Source organism: Pavona decussata, unplaced genomic scaffold (genome assembly GCF_977016875.1).
Source record: "Pavona decussata unplaced genomic scaffold, jaPavDecu1.1 SCAFFOLD_96, whole genome shotgun sequence".
Taxonomy (NCBI): domain Eukaryota; kingdom Metazoa; phylum Cnidaria; class Anthozoa; order Scleractinia; family Agariciidae; genus Pavona; species Pavona decussata.
Window position 1 is genome coordinate 1899402 of NW_028145513.1, and position 18110 is coordinate 1917511.

The window sequence follows — 18110 nt, forward strand, 5'->3', positions numbered from 1 at the left end:
GCTTAAAGTACAGGAGAAAAAAAAAACACCTCTTGTAAACCAGCAGTGTGTTGTTTATAAATATATTGCAATGTGACTTGTGCAATGCAAGTTGTAGGATATACACTCAGGCACTTGCCACAGTGTCAGTTGATCACACGAACAAGTCATATTCCATTGGCAAGCACTGTAGTGACAAACACTGCCCGAAAGACCTTGACAAACAGTTTTTCATCTAAAAAACACTCTATTTTAGCCATTATGAAATTTCTTTTTAAGTTGAGGGACAAAAACACCTGCTGACAGTGCTGATCACAGAGTGTCCCTGCAGCAAATTAACTCCAATGGTACAGTCTGATGATCGCTTAGTGCATGAAACTCGAGGAACTGTGGTACACTTTCTATCTTAAATTTATATTTATAATTGCAATTTATCATATTATTAACTTGAAGGGTCATTATTTTTTAACTAAAGAATTAGCCAAGGAGGTTTTGAATAATCCATATTCTACACAACTAACAGCTGCAAGTCTTGCAATATCACAATCACGCCACTGGGTATCGAGAACAGCACGGGGTGCAACAAGTTCAAATCCAAAAATTTTAATGAAGTTAAATTTGTCTGGAATTATTTATAATCTACTTGCCAAGAGAAATTGATGGGAGAATTATCAATGAAATCTATTTCTGGATGGAAAAGTGAATGTGAGGATCTTAGAGAGAGTCACTCTTCATAATATCATGTTGCACAATACTTGGACAAGGTGTTTTCAGAAAATGTTAACAAAAACTCTGCTATAAAGTAGCCTATAAAAAGACCTGTGAAAGATAAGACATCTTAAACACAGTCACTGTGATTGTTCAATTCCTCCCGACAAAGTATAATAACTTAAAAGTGTTTTGGTGTTTCAAAAGAAAATCTTACTGTAATTTGCAACAAGAGTTATTTGGACGTGAAAGAAACATAAAATTTAATCTGCACTTCTCTCATAATTATTCAGAAATAGCCATGGTTTCATGACAATATACAATCTGACAAGGAAAGCTACAAAATTCTAAACTCTTATAACAAGTGTAAACTATCTTCACTGAATAGATCCTCAATCATGGCTTTCTTTTAACCTAATCACATTTCCCTTTCTACAAACCTTCTCCCCATTTCCCTGTGAGGGTGATGCCACACATACCTGATCATGGTTTTCTTTCAATCTCATTAATTCTTCCTCTGCCTGCATTGAAAGCACATTTAGTTAAAAGTAATACATACATAAAAAGGCCTACTCCCAAAACAAGAAAAACAAAGTCCATTGAACAGAGTTGATGATGCTTATCTAACTAAAAAACCAATAAGTTTCTCCAGAAAATATCCATACCCTCCTTGCATTTGAAAATTTCAAATTCCCTCTGAATTTCATTTTTTCTGATAATAATTTAATATCCTATCTCCATAAGAGGTTGTTCAGGAATGATGAAACAAATGGGACAGAGAAGCCCAACTGGCAGTAGGAAAAAACAGGCTGGCCATTTCAAGCATGATCAAGGAGTTGAACTTGGGGCTAACAAGAGACAACTCCAGCAAGCTTCCAGAGCAGGACTGGGTGTCTAGAAACCTAAGACCTAAGACCTAAGACCTGGAAACCTAACAACTGGAAACCTAAGACCCGGAAACCTAAGACCTGGAAACTTAAGACCTGGAAACCTAAGACCCGGAAACCTAAGACCCGAGTATAATAGGTTATTATATGAATCCCTCTTTGAATTAAAAAATAATATCCATTCTTCAACTTCCCATATCTGGATAACTGCTTTTCTGAATGGTTTTAAGGGGGAAAACTTCTACGGTCCAGCTTTTTTGAGGTTGTCGCCATTTCGTTTTCGCTAAGATTGGACACTAGTTATAATCGGTAAGCAGGGTTCCAAGTGGGCTGTAAGCGAGCATAGGGTTCCCGGGAAGTAGTGAGGTTCAAGAATAGGCACTTTCCCTTGCAAACCAAAGCCGGGAAAGGTGATCCGTTTGTAAGGTTAGGAGAGGAGGAGTAGGAGAGAAGGAGCAGTGAGTGGCAAGGGATTCGTTTCCTTTCCTTGTTGACTCCCCTCCCGGCCACCTTCCTGCATTTTCAGTTGTTGTTGCCCCATTTCCATGAAAGCTTTCGTTTGCTTTTCACGCTCGCTTGGAGATAACGACTGCTACGTAGGATCAGCCGGTTGACAAAAAAAAAAATATCCCGAGATTCGAAAATTCTACTAAGATCATCGGAAGAATAAACAATTAAGTGTAAAAGTTTGTATTTAAAAAAACACATCACTTCAGAGAAGATCTCTTAAAACAATATCTCTTAAAATAATTATTGGGAAATGGGTTATGAATAAATTTTAAGTGGCCAATTGGTGTGGGTAACAATCGAAGGTGGTCGATATAATAACATGTGACCTATCGACTTTAAAAGAGGTTAAATATAAAATGGAAATTAATCCACTGACAAAAGTTATTGAAGTTATATTTTTATTTTGACATGGTTTTAAGGCAATAAAGCAAAAAATTGACAATTTTACCTACAAAGGGAAGGTGAAACTTTACCAATATTAATTTCCAAGCTATGCAAACTTGGCAGACTTACTGGCAAGCAAGACGTGTGATAATGAATATACCACAAGCTGTACATGTAGGGATGACTTATTATTATTATTATTATTATTATTATTATTATTATTATTATTATTATTATTATTATTATTATTATTATTATTTGACATTAGGTTGTTTAAAAAATCGTATAGTTTTCTTTGTTCGGGTAAAAGTGTTGATTATTTTCTTTTTAGGTGGTGACAATCCAGTCAGGCAAACAGACTAGTCCAATCGATTTTTCTAGGTATATATGAGTCAGTGATCCACATTTTATCCTTTTCTTTCAAAGTTGCTTCTGCAATCAGTGACTTTTGAATTATTGGGAAAACGTCCGACGGAACCGCAAACAGTTTCTTAATCGTACTGAAAGCGGCATGCGGTTAAGGTATTTTCCTTTCCCACGGCTGTTGACGTTTCTGCGGGCAACTTTTAACTTTCCATCATGTTAGAATTCCTTTTTTTCAATACGGCTAACTCAGAAGCTTGTGTTTCGCTAGCGCTGTGCTGTACAGTTTTCTCGGTATGGCGTTTCGAATCCCTATGATCCCTCCTTCAAAACAGGAGGTCGACTGCACAGGATTGCCGGTGCTTCCATTTTCGCAGTTTTGCAACAAGGAGGAGATAACAATTGTTTCCCAAGTATCTTGAATATATTTTTTTCTGTTTATACAGTCTATCCACGTCACGTGTGACCAGTATTTCCGAGAATGAAATGAACATTAGAATTGCTCTTTGTAATGCCCAGCATTTGCATATAATCGTGAACATGTTCATTTCATTCTAGGAAACACTGGTCACGCGTAAAGTTAATTGACTGTAACTATGGAGGAAACCTGAAAAAAAATGGGACTGTCGAAATTTTAGAACCCGGCGTTCAGCAAAGCAGTAATCCATGTGTGGAAAGTTGAAGTATAATAATTTTACCATTATTTCTTTAATTTAAAAAAAAAAAGTTTTAAATCAAGGGTCTTAGGTTTCCGGGTCTTAGCTTTCCGGGTCTTAGCTTTCCGGGTCTTAGGTTTCCAGGTCTTAGGTTTCTGGGTCTTAGGTTTCCAGGTCTTAGGTCTTAGGTCTTAGGTTTCTGGACACCCGAGCAGGACTTGTACCCCCAGTCTTCCAGATCACAGGTGCAATAGCCTAACCACTCAGCCATGCTACCTCCTTAAATTATCATTGATAATGATAATAACATTGAAAAGGTAAATGATAACTACAATGAAAATGGAATGGTAATAGAGTGAATGTGGACTGAGTGTTGCAAAACCAAGACCAAGAAAGTTATTTGTCTGGCTGGCCAACCACAACAGATGCAGACAGCACAATGAACCAATCAGAATTACAAGCAAACACATCTAACCTGCAAATGCATTCAAGCAAATCACGATTGACTTTGGTTTGGTTTTCCTTCTCACTGGTTGTAAAAGCAGTGAGTTTTGCTAACCAATCAAAGGGCATAGTAAAACAAAACTGAAACACTAAAATTTCTTTTGACACTTGACTTAAAACCACTGTAATGATGATGGGTATAATTCAGGGGGTTTCATTAAGGGCCAGACACCAGGCAAATTGACAAGTTGTGAACATGATTTTGCACAGCTGCTGTAACGTCTCGTCTGACTTTTTCCATAAAAGAATGTATCCAATTAAGCTATCCTCACCAGGTGTACTAACCTTTTGCCCACCTGTTCAAATCTAAATGAAACCGCTGATTTAATTGTGAATTTCAAAATCACTTTGTAATATTCCTTTAGTGTTACTGAATGTTCCTATATATGAAACTAAAAATTTGTTTTCTATTAATAAAGCTTAAAAGATCTCTTTTACCAGGACAAAAGTAAGAAAAACTAACATGAATCCCTGTGATCCGACTACACACTGGATCCTGAATAATCTGCATCTTTTGATGCCAAAACTGGCAAGAGCCAGTCAGTTTATTTGTGAATACCTTAGTAACTTGGCTCGTAGCACTAGCAACTTCTGCCTGTTCAAATTCTCTCTCTGCCAGCAGAGACTGAATTTGCTTCTCTCTGTCCTCCAGTGCTTCCTATTAATTCCAGTGAGTTTTGTCAACATTAGTATATTCTTTCAAAGCTAAACATAATTTATTTACAGCTTAATTTGGCATTACGTAAGCAATTCAATTTTATTCTAAAAATTACAATTATAGTAAATACATGAGAGTTGCATACTAGGAGAATTGCAACAAAAACATACAAGGGGAGAATAAGAGACCTTAAAAGATGACTGAGTTAATCTGGGAGACAACATTCTAAGAATCAGTCAGAGTTGAACAAGATTTTAGAACTTTGACATTGTGCTTCTCAATCTGTTTAGGAATGAGAAGCACACAATTATAGTGGTTTTACTTTTATGGCAAATTCTTGCAGACAAATTTATATTAACTTAATATATTACTATGCACCTCTTATTTCTGGTAACAAGTACTTCATTCTAATTTATATAGTGTTACTTACAAACTTTCTTGTTAGTTTTTTTTCATCCTATATTATTAAGGAAATATTTCAATTATCACCCCCCCCCCCCCCCAAGGCTTGAGGCCTAGTCACTGACAAGAAACAATGCTCCATATTGTTTCTTTCTGCGTAAGTGCATAAAGGAGTAATGGTAACAAAATGCAGGCGATAACCTTGCAATGGACTAGTATTCCATCTAGCACTACTCTCAGTTACTTCATCCTGCAGAAACCGTGTTAAAATCTTTGCATGCTGTGGGGGCCGCCTGAAGCTCATGTGTAGGTTTATCATTGACATTAAATAATACTGTTTTAAGGGTGTGTTTACTGGTTATAAACTGGACCTTGTCATTAAATATCTGTGTCCTCCGAGCTACCAAATTCTTCCTTAACTCCACCCTCTTGAGACACACTACTTGCCTGTGTAGCTGGCATTAAAATTTGGTGGGGGAAAAGCCAAATTTTATCTTACCACGACATCCCACCAACTACCCAAACTAACACAACTAATGAAAGGTTGGTGCCTCATTGGATGAACGTGCAATCCTTTGCATAATCCCAGTGTGGTTGACAGGCAGATGTGACAAGTGATATACTTAATTACCTTGTATATACATATACTTTTTTAAGTTCCAATGAATATATATATCTAATTCGATGGTCTTGCAAATAATAGGTCCCGATATTTTGCGAGTTGCATACTGGCAATGAGCAAAATAAGAGATTTATTATTTCACTACAAAAAAGATTTTGCTATTTTGGCTTCTCTTTTCTGGTAAGAGTGTTGAAAAAACCGGCACTATCTGTCCATCACACGTAAACAACACAGGAAGTCAGTGTAATGTCTTTGCTTACATTCACTCTGTTGTAAACCGGATGAACTGGGACACTACAGTGTATTACCGTCTTACATTTTGCATGTTCTCGACCTTATTTGGCGAAATGACACAAAAGTGGAATAATAAATCTTTTTTAATGATTTCTCTTTGTTTTCCAACATAGAATTTAGTATTTTATTTATTATTTTTAATATATTCTGATGGCCATCTATCAACATTCTTGATAAATGTGTATTTTGTGGCTGTTTTGTTATGATTTGGAGGACTTGATGGGGACTGATTAAGGCCCTGTGGTTTACCATTGCATGCCTCAAAGATCATTTCTGTGTTATGAGATATCGTTGTCTTAAACCTGTTTGGGGCATTTTGGCTCGACTTGTTATATGTGTGATAACTTTCACAACCTCTCATTGAGATCTTTGTAATGAAAACATACAAATCATAGTCTGGACCATGTAATTAGTTTTATCTTCCCATGTTTGTAATGGTAGAAATGATGAAGTTTTGAACAATAATTTAAGTTTAAGATCCAGTTACCATTGACCCACCGCTGCATTTGTAGAACTAGAGTTCCAGCAAGGTTATTCAGTTACTGTTGCATTGCTGGAATATGTTAAGTTTGGGATTTCAGCAGCATTTTAAATAATCACGCTATTCAAGAAACGGAAATATGAATTAAATACATTTTAACTATAAATCATACTTTTTGATTTAACTAACAGAAATACTGGTGTTACATACACTGTACATATATTTTGCTGCTTTGTTTGAGACATTGTCATTAAGTAATATTTCAAGGCCCCCCTCAATAATTCAGCAAGTGCTAGCAAACACGATATTTGGGCGGCAAGTTGCACACACAAGCGAAAAAGCCACAAGTAACACGGGCGCTGGAAGGCGAGCAAAAAGAGAGATTGCTCGGCTTTCATACAGTGATTCCCCAGGGTATCCAATCGATGGATCTATAATCGATGATAATCGATATCAATCGATACCAATCGATATCAATTAATCGATTGATATTGATAATCGATGACCAATCGATGGTGACGATTCGTGTGGTAATCCATTAGTATCGATTATCAATACCAATCGATAGATAAATAAATATATTGGTATTGATTGGTATCAATAATTGGTTGCAGATTGACAGAGCTGGAATCGACGCATAAAAAACACAACTTTGTACGCAGTAATTATAAACACATTTCATTTTAATGTTAACAAGAGAACAATACTCTCTTCTTTCTCTTTAACATTAATGCCCCGTCCACAGGAACCGTTTTTTTTTTTTGGATTTTTTTTGACAAATTAAAAGTTTGTTCTATGGGCCAATCTATAGACTTCAAAAAACGGAAAGTGGTTGCATTGTGCCTTCACAGAAAAACTTCTGGTAACAGAAGGTGTACTTTTGCAAAATATAAAATAGCTAACAACAGCAGCATGAGTTGTTGCAAAATAATGAAAAAAGCAGCAATACCCAGCCTTATAATAACGAACCTAATAGTGCTTAAAACAAAGATCACATACATACAAACTAAAAAATCTATGAAGGCGCCGATTGTGTCTAAAAGAAATAAATATGCAGCAAAAGATAAAAAAAAAGATGTTCCTTTTTTTCATCATAGTAGTAAGCGATGAGCCATTTTAGTTTTGGTGTTTGGTATATTCTGGGTTGGAATTTGTTTTACCTATTTTTTTCGTCCCCAGGCTAAAAATGGCAGATGATCGGACAGGTAACGTGTGTGACGTCTGTTCAAGGTTGTTTAGCCAATCGATAGCAATTGATGAACGTTTTTTGTGTGGTTATCGATTGGTCATCGATTGGTCGATACCAATCAATACCAATTAACTAATTTTATCAATTGATATTGATTGATCGATTGAATTTCCAATCATCAGTTTCCATCAATTGGATACCCTGGGTGATTCTGAAGCTCTCTTACAGTTCTCGTCAATGTTAACTCTGTCCATTTTTTAAATACGACACTCCAGTGATTTCTGCTTTTATTTCAAGCCCTCGCATAATCAGGGAGTCAAATGGAAATCTTTGAAAACCTCGGTTACAATTTTTCCTGCAGAAATATTTTAAAGTGAAGTTTGGGAAGAGCACAACAGTGAACATAACATTTTATTGCTCTGAGGAATATTTGAATGTTCAAATCGAGTGCATGTTTGTGACTGCACAAGACCCATGCATGCAGTGAAATTATGTTTTGCAGTTAGTAAACAAACAGTGCAAAACATTCAGAAATTAATTTCTCGCCAAATGTTAATCCTCTGGAATTGGTTAAATAATCTGTGTAAAGCTTGAAACATAAACAACAATAATTCGTTGTGATGCTTGATAGGGAATTTGTTTTATGACAAACGACTAGCAAGTTGTGAGTTATTGTAATGTATCAATAGTATTATCTACTGGAAGTTGTGTTGGTGGAAGTTCTCGGATTCTGTAAACGTGCAAAGGATCATGGGGTTTTGTGTGTGGGCCATGCTTTCCGGGTGTTATGGTGACTGAATAAAGTGTAGTTCTTTTCATAGTTAAATCTGGTTTATTACTTGGCCATCCGGGTGTCACTGTTACATTGGCGACGAGGATTCAATTCATTTGTGAGGTGGTGGCTGTTTTGGAAGTCATTTGTGCGGCAAGTTTTAGTATTTTGTCAGGAAGATGACGGGCAGTGGAACCACTTCGAGTACAACTTTGAGTACAACTTCAAGTTCACAAGCTTCGCCAACTGTGACGTTTGTTCATCTTCTCGATGTGGCCAGCCTTCCTCCCTTCAATCCAAAGGAGGATCCGAACACCCTTGAAGTTTGCTGGAAGTTGTGGAAACGCTCGTTCAATCTGTATTTGGTGGCAAAAGGGATTACGAAAGATGAACAGAAAACTGCATTGCTGTTGCATACTGGAGGGTTGAATTTACAGGAGCTTTATTACACGTTATTGACCAGTACGGATATTAAGCCGTTCGCTGAGAGTACGGAGTTGTTGGATAACTATTTTGCACCGCGGTTGAACTTTCCATTCGAAAGGCATCAGTTTTGGCAAATGGAGCAAGCGTCAGGAGAGTCGGTGGATCAGTTTGTTTGTTGGTTGAGGCAGAAAGCAATCACCTGCGAGTTTGAAAATGTTGATGAGGCAATAAGGGATCAGCTTATTGAGAGATGCAGGGATCCCGGACTTCTCCATAAGTTCCTTGAGAAAGTGAATGCTACTCTGAAGGATTTACAAGATTTGGCTCGTGTGCAGGAAGCAGTGAACATGCAGGTCAAGGCTATGGATCAGTCATCCGGTTAGGTGAATGCTGTTTCCGGCAAACCTCACAGCAAAGAAAGAGGAAAAGGGACAGCACAGGGTAGGAATAGAGGAAATAAGCCTGGTAAACCGTCTGGTGGCTCTCAGGAGGCAAAGGTAAGGGGCTGTTTTCACTGTAATTACACTGACCATATGGCACTTGACCCGCATTGTCCTGCCCGTAACAAGAAATGTACTGCATGCGGCGGGATTGGACATTTTGCAGTCTGTTGCAAAACAAAGGAACACAAGCCTCTTACAAGAGATGACGAGGGAAGGAATAATAGTCGGGTTAGAGCCTATCAACTATCAGAGGATTCAGCTACCGGCCAACAAGATTATTATGCGTTTACAATTGACGTCGGTCAGCCTACAAATGGTAGTGAAGTTGATTTGAAGGTGTGAGGAGTGATGTTACCAGTGGTACTTATTGATTCTGGAGCATCATGCAATGTGATTGATCAAGCAACCTGGGAAGTTTTGAAGAAGAAGAGTATCCAGGGTGAGTCCAAGAAATCAAGCAAAAAGTTTGCTGCTTATGGACAGAAAGATCCTATTGAGGTGATTGGGACATTTGCGTCTGAGATTGTGTGCGAGATCAGTGGCAACAGTTGTGTGGACGAATTCACAGTGGTTAACCCTTTAAACTTTCTTTTTATTTTCATGTTTTTGAGTTCGCCTTGTTCTGGGTTGATTTTGTAACATTATATTATAGCGACAGAAACTGTCAACAACAACACATCGTTTTTAAGAACAGCAAGAGACCTTTGTATTTCTTTCTGTGTTTGCATTGATAGTTGGGCCCCCGTGGGGTTACAAGGTCAAATATTCCACATTTTTTGGTCCTTAAACTAGGAAAATGCATTATGTTGCCAGGCTGTAGCTTGAGAATTTAAGCTGGGAACCTTTTATTGCCCTCCACATCTACGGCACGATATTTCACTACAATTGGCAGAATGTGGGTTGCATGCAATGAATGATTTGTTTTACAGGCAGATATGAACATGTCGCATTTTTAACCTATTTTTTTCTTCCATTTAAGTACCTTGAGAGTACAAAGTTTACTAGAAATTGCCAGAGAACGTTAATGATACTCCTTTAGACCTGCCAATGCCAGAAACCTCTTTAATCAAACGTTGTATCTGGCGTTGTTTGTTTTCCAACATAGGCTATTCTCCTCTTGTACCGAGCGAGTAAGATTATCGTTCGCCGGCGAACGATAAATCGAATAAAAAATGTTAAGGGGTTAAAGGTCCAGGAAGACCTCTACTCGGAAAGAACACTGAAGAGAAGTTGGACGTGTAAGGGTCGGTCTAGACGTGTGTTCATTAACTACTGAAGGAAGTGATGCAGACATCCGTGAAAAGTACAGAGAGGTTTTACGGGGGTTGGGAAGCTGAAGGATTTTCAACTGAAATTACATATAAAGGACCATGTCACGCCTGTTGCACAACCTGTATGGAGACTGCCATTTGGTTTAAGAGCTAAGGTTGACGAGAAGTTGGATGAACTGGTAGCCAAAGACATAATCAAGGAGGTGTCACACAACCCAACTGAGTATGTCTCGCCGTTGGTTGTTGTCCCGAAGGCAGATGGTGAGGTTCGGATTTGTGTGGACATGCGCAGGGCGAATTCAGCAATAGAGAGGGAAAGACACCCCATCCCTACAATTGAGGAAGTCTTGTATGACCTTAATGGCTCAACTGTCTTCTCAAAGCTCGACCTCAAGTGGGGCTTACACCAGGTGGAACTGGATGAAAGATCACGCGAGATCACAACGTTTGTTACGCACCGTGGTTTGTATAGGTACAAACATTTGACGTTTGGGGCTACATTGGCACCTGACAAGTACCAGAAAATTGTGGCGGATGTTTTGCATGGTTGTGAGGGAGTGGCTAATTTGGCAGATGATTTGATCGTACATGGTTGTGGCATAAAGGAACATGACAGGAATTTGCATGCTGTACTGACCTGATTGCAAGAGAAAGGACTAACCTTGAATGGGGACAAATGTCAGTTTCGTCTACCCAAGCTAACATTCTTTGGTCATGACCTGAGCAGGCAAGGTGTTGCACCCAGTGAAGAGAAAGTGGCTGCCATCTTGAATGCAAGCCCTCCACAAGACGCCTCTCAGGTCAGATCATTTGTTCAGCTTGTACAATATTCTGCAAAGTTTCTTCCCAACTTCGCGCAAGTAGCAGAACCACTCAGGAGCCTCCTGAGGAAGAATCAGCCTTTCATCTGGGGTGAAGCACAGGAAAAGTCATTCCAGAAGTTGAAGCAGCTAGTTGCACAGGCCACTACGCTTGCATATTTTAGAGGAGATTGTAACACGAGGATCATAGCCGATGCAGGTCCACAGGGTTTAGGTGCAGTGCTGACTCAACTTCAAGATGGTGAGTGGTGAGCCATCTCGTATGCGTCCAGAAACCTCACTGAAGTGGAGCGGAGATACAGCCAGACCGAGAAAGAGGCCCTTGCATTAGTATGGGCTTGTGAGAGGTTCAATATTTATGTGTACGGGCGCAAATTTGAACTTGAAACTGATCACAAACCACTCAAGTGTATTTTTGGCAGGCTTTCAAAACCATCCGCACGTATCGAACTTTGGGTTCTAAGGTTGCAGGGGTATGACTACAGAGTTGTTTATTGGCCTGGCAAAGCGAACATCGCAGACGCTCTCTCAAGACTCAATCAATGTGAACCTAAAGACACAAGTGGGGTGGAATTTGACTTTGTCAATGCAGTCACTGAGGAAAGCTTACCTGTTGCCCTGACAGCGAAACAAGTCGAATTGGTTACTGCTAGTCACCCAGAAATTGCTTGCCTGAGACAGCACATTTTAAGTGGGGACTGGTCTCAATGTAGGATGACAGCTTATGTGTGTATCAAGGATGAATTGAAGGGGTGCCTGGAAAAAAGCCCTAAGTGACTTCTGACAAAAAGCTAGATTCTCCTTCCAAATTTCATTGTATTCACTTGTGAAACAAAAGGAGAATTTGACCTTACATCAAAAGTCACTTGGGGCCTTATTCCACGCACCCCTTCAATTGTGTGTGTTAGGCAAACTTGTTTTGCGCGGTACGAGAATTGTTGTTCTGAAGGCTTTACGGGGAGAAGTCTTGCATCTTGCCCACGAGGGACATCAGGGTATTGTAAAAATGAAGGCACGTTTAAGGACAAAAGTTTGGTGGCCAAAGATTGACTCAGACGCAGAGCCGGTGTGTAAGTCTTGTCATGGCTGCCAAGTCGTAGGTGAGTTCCAGGTTCCTGAGCCCATGAAGAGAGTAAAGCCGCCTACTGAACCCTGGCAAGACATAGCCATAGACCTGATGGGCCCTCTTCCCACTGGAGAAAGTTTGCTCGTGGTCGTAGACTATTACAGTAGGTTCTACGAGGTAGCGATCATGAACTCAACAGCAGCTAAGAGAGTGGTGGATGTACTGACACAGATATTCTCCAGATATGGATTTCCAATTACACCCAAGTCTGATAATGGTCCTCAGTTTTGATGTGCGGAGTTTCAGAAGTTTCTCTCTGATCACGGAATCGAACACTTGACTGCTCCACCACTCTGGCCACAGGCCAGTGGACATGTCGAAAGACACAACAGAACTTTGCTTAAGACTTTGAAAGTTGTTCAGGTTGAGGGGAAAGACTGGCGTGAGGAACTGCAGAAGTTTCAGCTAGCTTATAGATCCACACCGCAAACAAGCACTGGTGTTACTCCTGCGTTCCTTATGTTTGGCAGAGAGTTGAAAACCAAACTTCCGGAGTTGAGGTGCGCTGGTAACCTGTTGGACGAGGGGGTCAGAGATAGTGATTGGAATCACAAGTTCACCCACAAGGAACATGCTGACAACAAGCGAGGTGCAGCCGAAAGCCCCGTTGTGCCTGGAGATCTGGTTTTACTGAGGAACACGAAGACGTCTGGCAAGCTAGAAGCAAACTTTGAGAGTGAGCCATACACAGTGCAGACTAAGGAAGGAAGTGAGGTGACGGTTAGGTCAAAGGAGGGGGTGGAATACAGGTGAATCAGCTCATTTGTTAAGCCGTACAACCCACCCAGGGAATTCCCAGAGGCCACAGAGGCCGCTTCTCAAGAAGCACCCAATACTCTTCCACTAGAGAAGAGTATAGCGACATCAAAGCCAAGGCAGACTGTCAGAATGCCGAAGAAGTACAAGGACTATGTTCTTTAAGAACTGAACCCTGTTTGACACGTTGGACTTATGTTGAAGTCTGTTAGATTTGGTTTCATGTTATTGGATTTGGATTTTATTGGACAGTCTTATTGAGATAACTCAATGCGAGCAGTACAGTTTTCGTACAGATTTATTTTTCGCTGTTTAGTGCTTTATTGACTTTTCCTCGTAGCCTGTTTGTCTCTAAAGAAAGGAAGGGATGTAATGTATCGATAGTATTGTCTACCGGAAGTTGTGTTGGCGGACGTTCTCGGATTTTGTAAATGTGCAAAGGATCATGGGTTTTGTGTTTGGGCCGTGCTTTCCGGGCGTCATGGCAGCTGAATAAAGTGTAGTTCTTTTCATAGTTAAATCTGGTTTATTACTCAGCCATCCAGGCATCATTGTTACAGTTATGTCTTTATTTTTTACAAAAACTTTGAAAATTCATAACTCAGTCAAAATTACTCTGACCTGCAGTAATAATTTAATAAGTACCTAAATGAACTATACGAAATGTAGAATGCAATAAAAATAAGGTCAGCCTCTCCATGCTTATCACTGAAATCCACTGCAGCCACCTCCCAGGAGTCAAATCTTCCGTGAACTGCCCATGCATTTTGATACTTCTCGGTACACGATAAAAATGAAAAATGAAATTGCACGATCTCTTGAGCTTCTGTTTAAACCACAGCCAACTTTAAGATTGAACTCATTGTTTCTGACGTGCTCCTTGGCTATACTTCACAGTGGGATGATGACAGCTGGAGCAACAGAGTCAATCACACTTTTCACCACAGAATAGCTCTGGCAAATTAGGCTTTTATCAAAACCTGTCGGCAAAACGGCGAAAACATCCTTCTTTTATTTCAAGAGTAGAAGAATGTCAGCTCAAATTCACCTCCCATGTCACTAATAGAGGTTGCTGGCAGCTGAGCATCATCCACGACCAATAGAATTACTCCGTCACCAGAATGCCAGGCTTTACAATTGCTGTATGAAAGCAGAGAAGTCTCTCTTTCGCTCACCTCTGGCGCCCGTGCTACTCGCGCATGCAACTCGCCCCATTGAATATCATATTTTCTTCCCCGCAGATTCTAGAGCAAGAGTAAGACTGCTTGCAGTCTAAGCAAGTACTGCAGGAACCCTATCATTAAAAATGAACTTAAGGTGGCTCAATATAGTTATTTCCCAGCGCTATAACATAAATGCAAAGTATTGTTCAGCTATCTTTTGGGATAGTTTTGGCATAATACTAGACATGAAGTACAGCAGCTAGTAGGATAAGCTTTACTCTTTACAAAAATGTATACATTTTTAGTATATTATCGTTTCCATGGCAACCACCGATGGTAATGTTTTGCTTGCTGTTCAGGGGTATTTGGCTTCTTGCCCGCTTTTCTTTGATTTTACTTGGTCAATTTCCACCATTTTTCGTGTAACGAAGAAGACTTCGGTTATGTCTCACCTGGACAGATCATAAAAAAATCCTTACATAAGTTAATTTTCCCATTTTTCTTGATTTTCGTTTTTCCCGTTTATTTCATTAGTGTATGTACAGAAATTGATTAATTTTTTTCCGGAATGAAAACAATGAAAACCCTATCACTGGGCAAATTTTCAAAGAAATTCACCGTGTGGAATGCGCGCAGACCGCGGTTTTCGATGTCTCAAAAATGCTTGTTTTTTCTGACGTCATCAAAATAAAAAATCTTCATGTTCCGGGTTTGCGCATGCTCGCGAATTACATGGATTTCGCTGATCACACGTGGGACACAGTTCGGGCAAGAAATTTCGAGATTTTGTTGACAACAACTCATCTCTGAACAGGGGACGTTTATGGATATTGGGTCTGTTGGCGTTTCCCTTCCTCAGTCATAAAGTGCTGGACGATTCTGGCTAAAATACGCACAGTTTTGGTGACTCGCGGACATTTGTTTGAGCATGAAGAACTCGAAGGAGGTAACGACAACACGCCGATCAACGACTTTTCCCCGAATTTGTTGAAGATGTTCGTGAGATCTTCATAAGAAAGTCCACATCCAGCGATTTTCTCGGCCATTGCTTGCTTTACTGGAAAGGATGCGTCGCTTGGATGGCAAAGCTTTCCCTTGAACGTCTGAAGTAGCGCGTGGCGACGGTCGAGGTATTTCATGTTGTTTTCTGCATGTTTTGATGTGGTCATGGACTCTGTTAACATCTCATCGCTAATGTTCAGGCTGGACTCAAACAGGATCTTTCGTAGTGCCTTTACATCTTCTAGTGCATCGTGTGCAGGGAAGCATTAGTTAAACAGCTTTTCGTAAATGGCCGTCTGGTTTGTTTTGGTGACTGATCCATCCAACGAACACAGCGATGGGTGTTTATTTTTTACAAGTTTCTTCATCAGTGGAAGACTATCAGCAAAGAATACGTTCAAGGAAGTCAGGTTTTGGACCAGTTGGCTTCCACCTTGGCGAAGAAGGGTCGGGGTATTGAACACTTGTGAGTTGTGGCCAATTAATATCGTGCACACTTGCTTGCCATCACAGTTTACACTGTCAACTGTTCATTGTAAGAATTCTGTGAATTTCTGGATTGCCTGCTCAATTTGAATAGATGAAACCGCTTGGTTTTCTTTGCATAATGTCCTAGATCCATGAACTCTTCTAACGCTCAATCCATTAACTCTGGAAGCATGAATATCCACATCCTTGAGTGGCAATATGTACTCGTTGAATTGGTCTGAACCGGACCGATCGATTGCTGACAGTTGGCAAATTTCTGCCGCTTTTCCAGACGTATTGGTTTCAATGTCAAAGATAACAAAGTTGTAAACATTGTTTCTGTTGAAAGAATATTTTTCACCCAGTTGTCTAATAGTTAATTCAGGTAAGTACTTTTCGAACTGCTGTAACTCCTCTTTTGTTATTTTGATATTGACATCAATTTCATTTACCACCTGATCAGCTGATGTACTTGGATCAAAGTTAAGTCCAATGTTATTTTCATAAGTTTTGCCTTCTTTAGCTTCTTTATTGCCATCAATTCTTAATTTCTGTTTGTGCAACTGGGCTCGTCGCCGTTTAAAATGAAGACCGGTTTTTCTCAACTTGTCTTGAGTGGCTTTGTGATCCATTTTTTCAATGTGATAGAGAGAGTATTCCCCAGGTTCAATGCGAAGGCTTTCCAGCATGTTGCTGATATAATGATGTCCAAGGTTTACTTGAGAGATTCCACAGGCCACCCTAAAATCGTTGCTCTCGCTGTCGCCATAGTACCTAATTTATGGGTTTTTCAACCCAACAACACTGTTCAGGGCCTCATTTCATTGAGAATTTGCCCCAGGTGCAAGTTTTGCTATGACTATGTCAGTGCAGTATTCATTGAAAATTGTTTGAACAGCTTTACGAAGCTCATCTCCAAATAGACGTTTCCCATAGGGAAGGTCGGAGTGTTTGTAGTTCCGAGGGTCTTGTTTGGCCCTACACCACGAATCATCACAATTTGTGTGATCGCCGAAAGCATGCAGCACAATGTTTTGCAATGTTTTTTGGAGAGATAATGGATTTCCCTTGTTTTGAGACACGCTGTAGCTGAAACATTTTACTAAATAGTTACCGGTAATTACTTTTTGAGAGAGAACAGATGAATTTGTGAACTTTCCTCTTTGGGCCAGATTGTAAAGTCTTGTGGTTAGAGATCTTTTTGCATGAATGATGTCTGTCCATTTTTCTACTGCATATGGTACTTTTTGTCTAATGTAGGCAGATGTAGTTGAATCATCATCACCTGTGTAGACAGATAGTTTAACATTTGATTTTTTGCTTCGTGTGAAAAGATCTACAGCTGCCACTGGCTCCATTGCCTTAGAAGAAGCAAAGTAATTCATTCGGCAGTCATGCTTCTTTGCAGTTTTTCCAGATTTCTGAACATTTGCACAACGCCTGCATGTTTTTGTTCTTGTTGTGTAGTCTATTACCTTGCCAGTTGTTAAACCCATGACTGCAACTTGGCCAGTTGATGAGTTGTGGCCTTTACCTCGTTTTTGCCAGCCCATCTCATGAGAGCATGACACGCTAATATCCCCTTGCCCGTCCTTCTTTGTACCAGATTTGATTGCAGCATTTCTTTCATCATTCATAACTTTCTCACAACTTTGTTTGGCTACTGATTCAACTGCATGACCGATTTCTCTTTCTCTATTTTTAAATGTCACTGTGTTTAAGGAGGGAATATTCAATGTACCCAAGAAATTATTTAAGTGGGTTTCCCCAATTCCTGTGTGAAGGCATCCAAGGACAACCCTCGAGTTGATGTCATGTGCCAGGGGACCACGTGCACCACTTTTGTGTTCACTGGAGGTCTTGACATCGTTTTCCATGCCACATACTGTACATTTTCCTGTAAACACTGATGCCAGTCCAAATCTTTTTTCTGTGATCATGTTGCATAATGACAAATTTGCTGAAAATGAAGTTGACAAATTCAGTAATTTTCTGGGAATACTTAGCTTTATAGTTTTGTCTAAACTTCTAAATAAGGACTGAACATGGGCACAGCGTACATGTGTTAGAGAACACTGAGGCTAGGCCACATCTCTATCTCTTTTTTCAGTTTTATTGCATATTTATGACAATTGTGCTGGAAATTAAATGGAAATTTAGTGTCATGAACAGAAGTACTATTGAGTTAATTTCAAGTCCATTTACATGCATGTTTTACCACAGAA

At 39.7% G+C, this 18110-nt stretch overlaps 1 protein-coding gene and 1 pseudogene across 5 annotated transcripts in view; both read right to left on the minus strand.

The window, feature by feature from the left end:
- LOC146472898 (CAP-Gly domain-containing linker protein 1-like) overlaps window positions 1–18110 on the minus strand; it is a 129900-nt gene that overhangs the window by 94260 nt on the left and 17530 nt on the right. For 3 of the 4 annotated variants that reach the window (XM_085119132.1, XM_085119131.1, XM_085119130.1), the window contains 2 exons: window positions 4551–4649; window positions 1167–1208 (listed from right to left, as the gene is read on the minus strand). In XM_085119132.1, coding sequence (XP_084975258.1) covers window positions 1167–1208; window positions 4551–4649 — 141 coding nt within the window. The remainder of the gene's footprint in view (window positions 1–1166; window positions 1209–4550; window positions 4650–18110) is intronic. The other variant, XM_085119133.1, reaches the window with a different exon arrangement.
- LOC146472899 (uncharacterized) lies at window positions 14979–17840 on the minus strand (annotated as a pseudogene). The gene has a single exon (XR_014866506.1). The product of XR_014866506.1 is annotated as an uncharacterized LOC146472899 (transcript).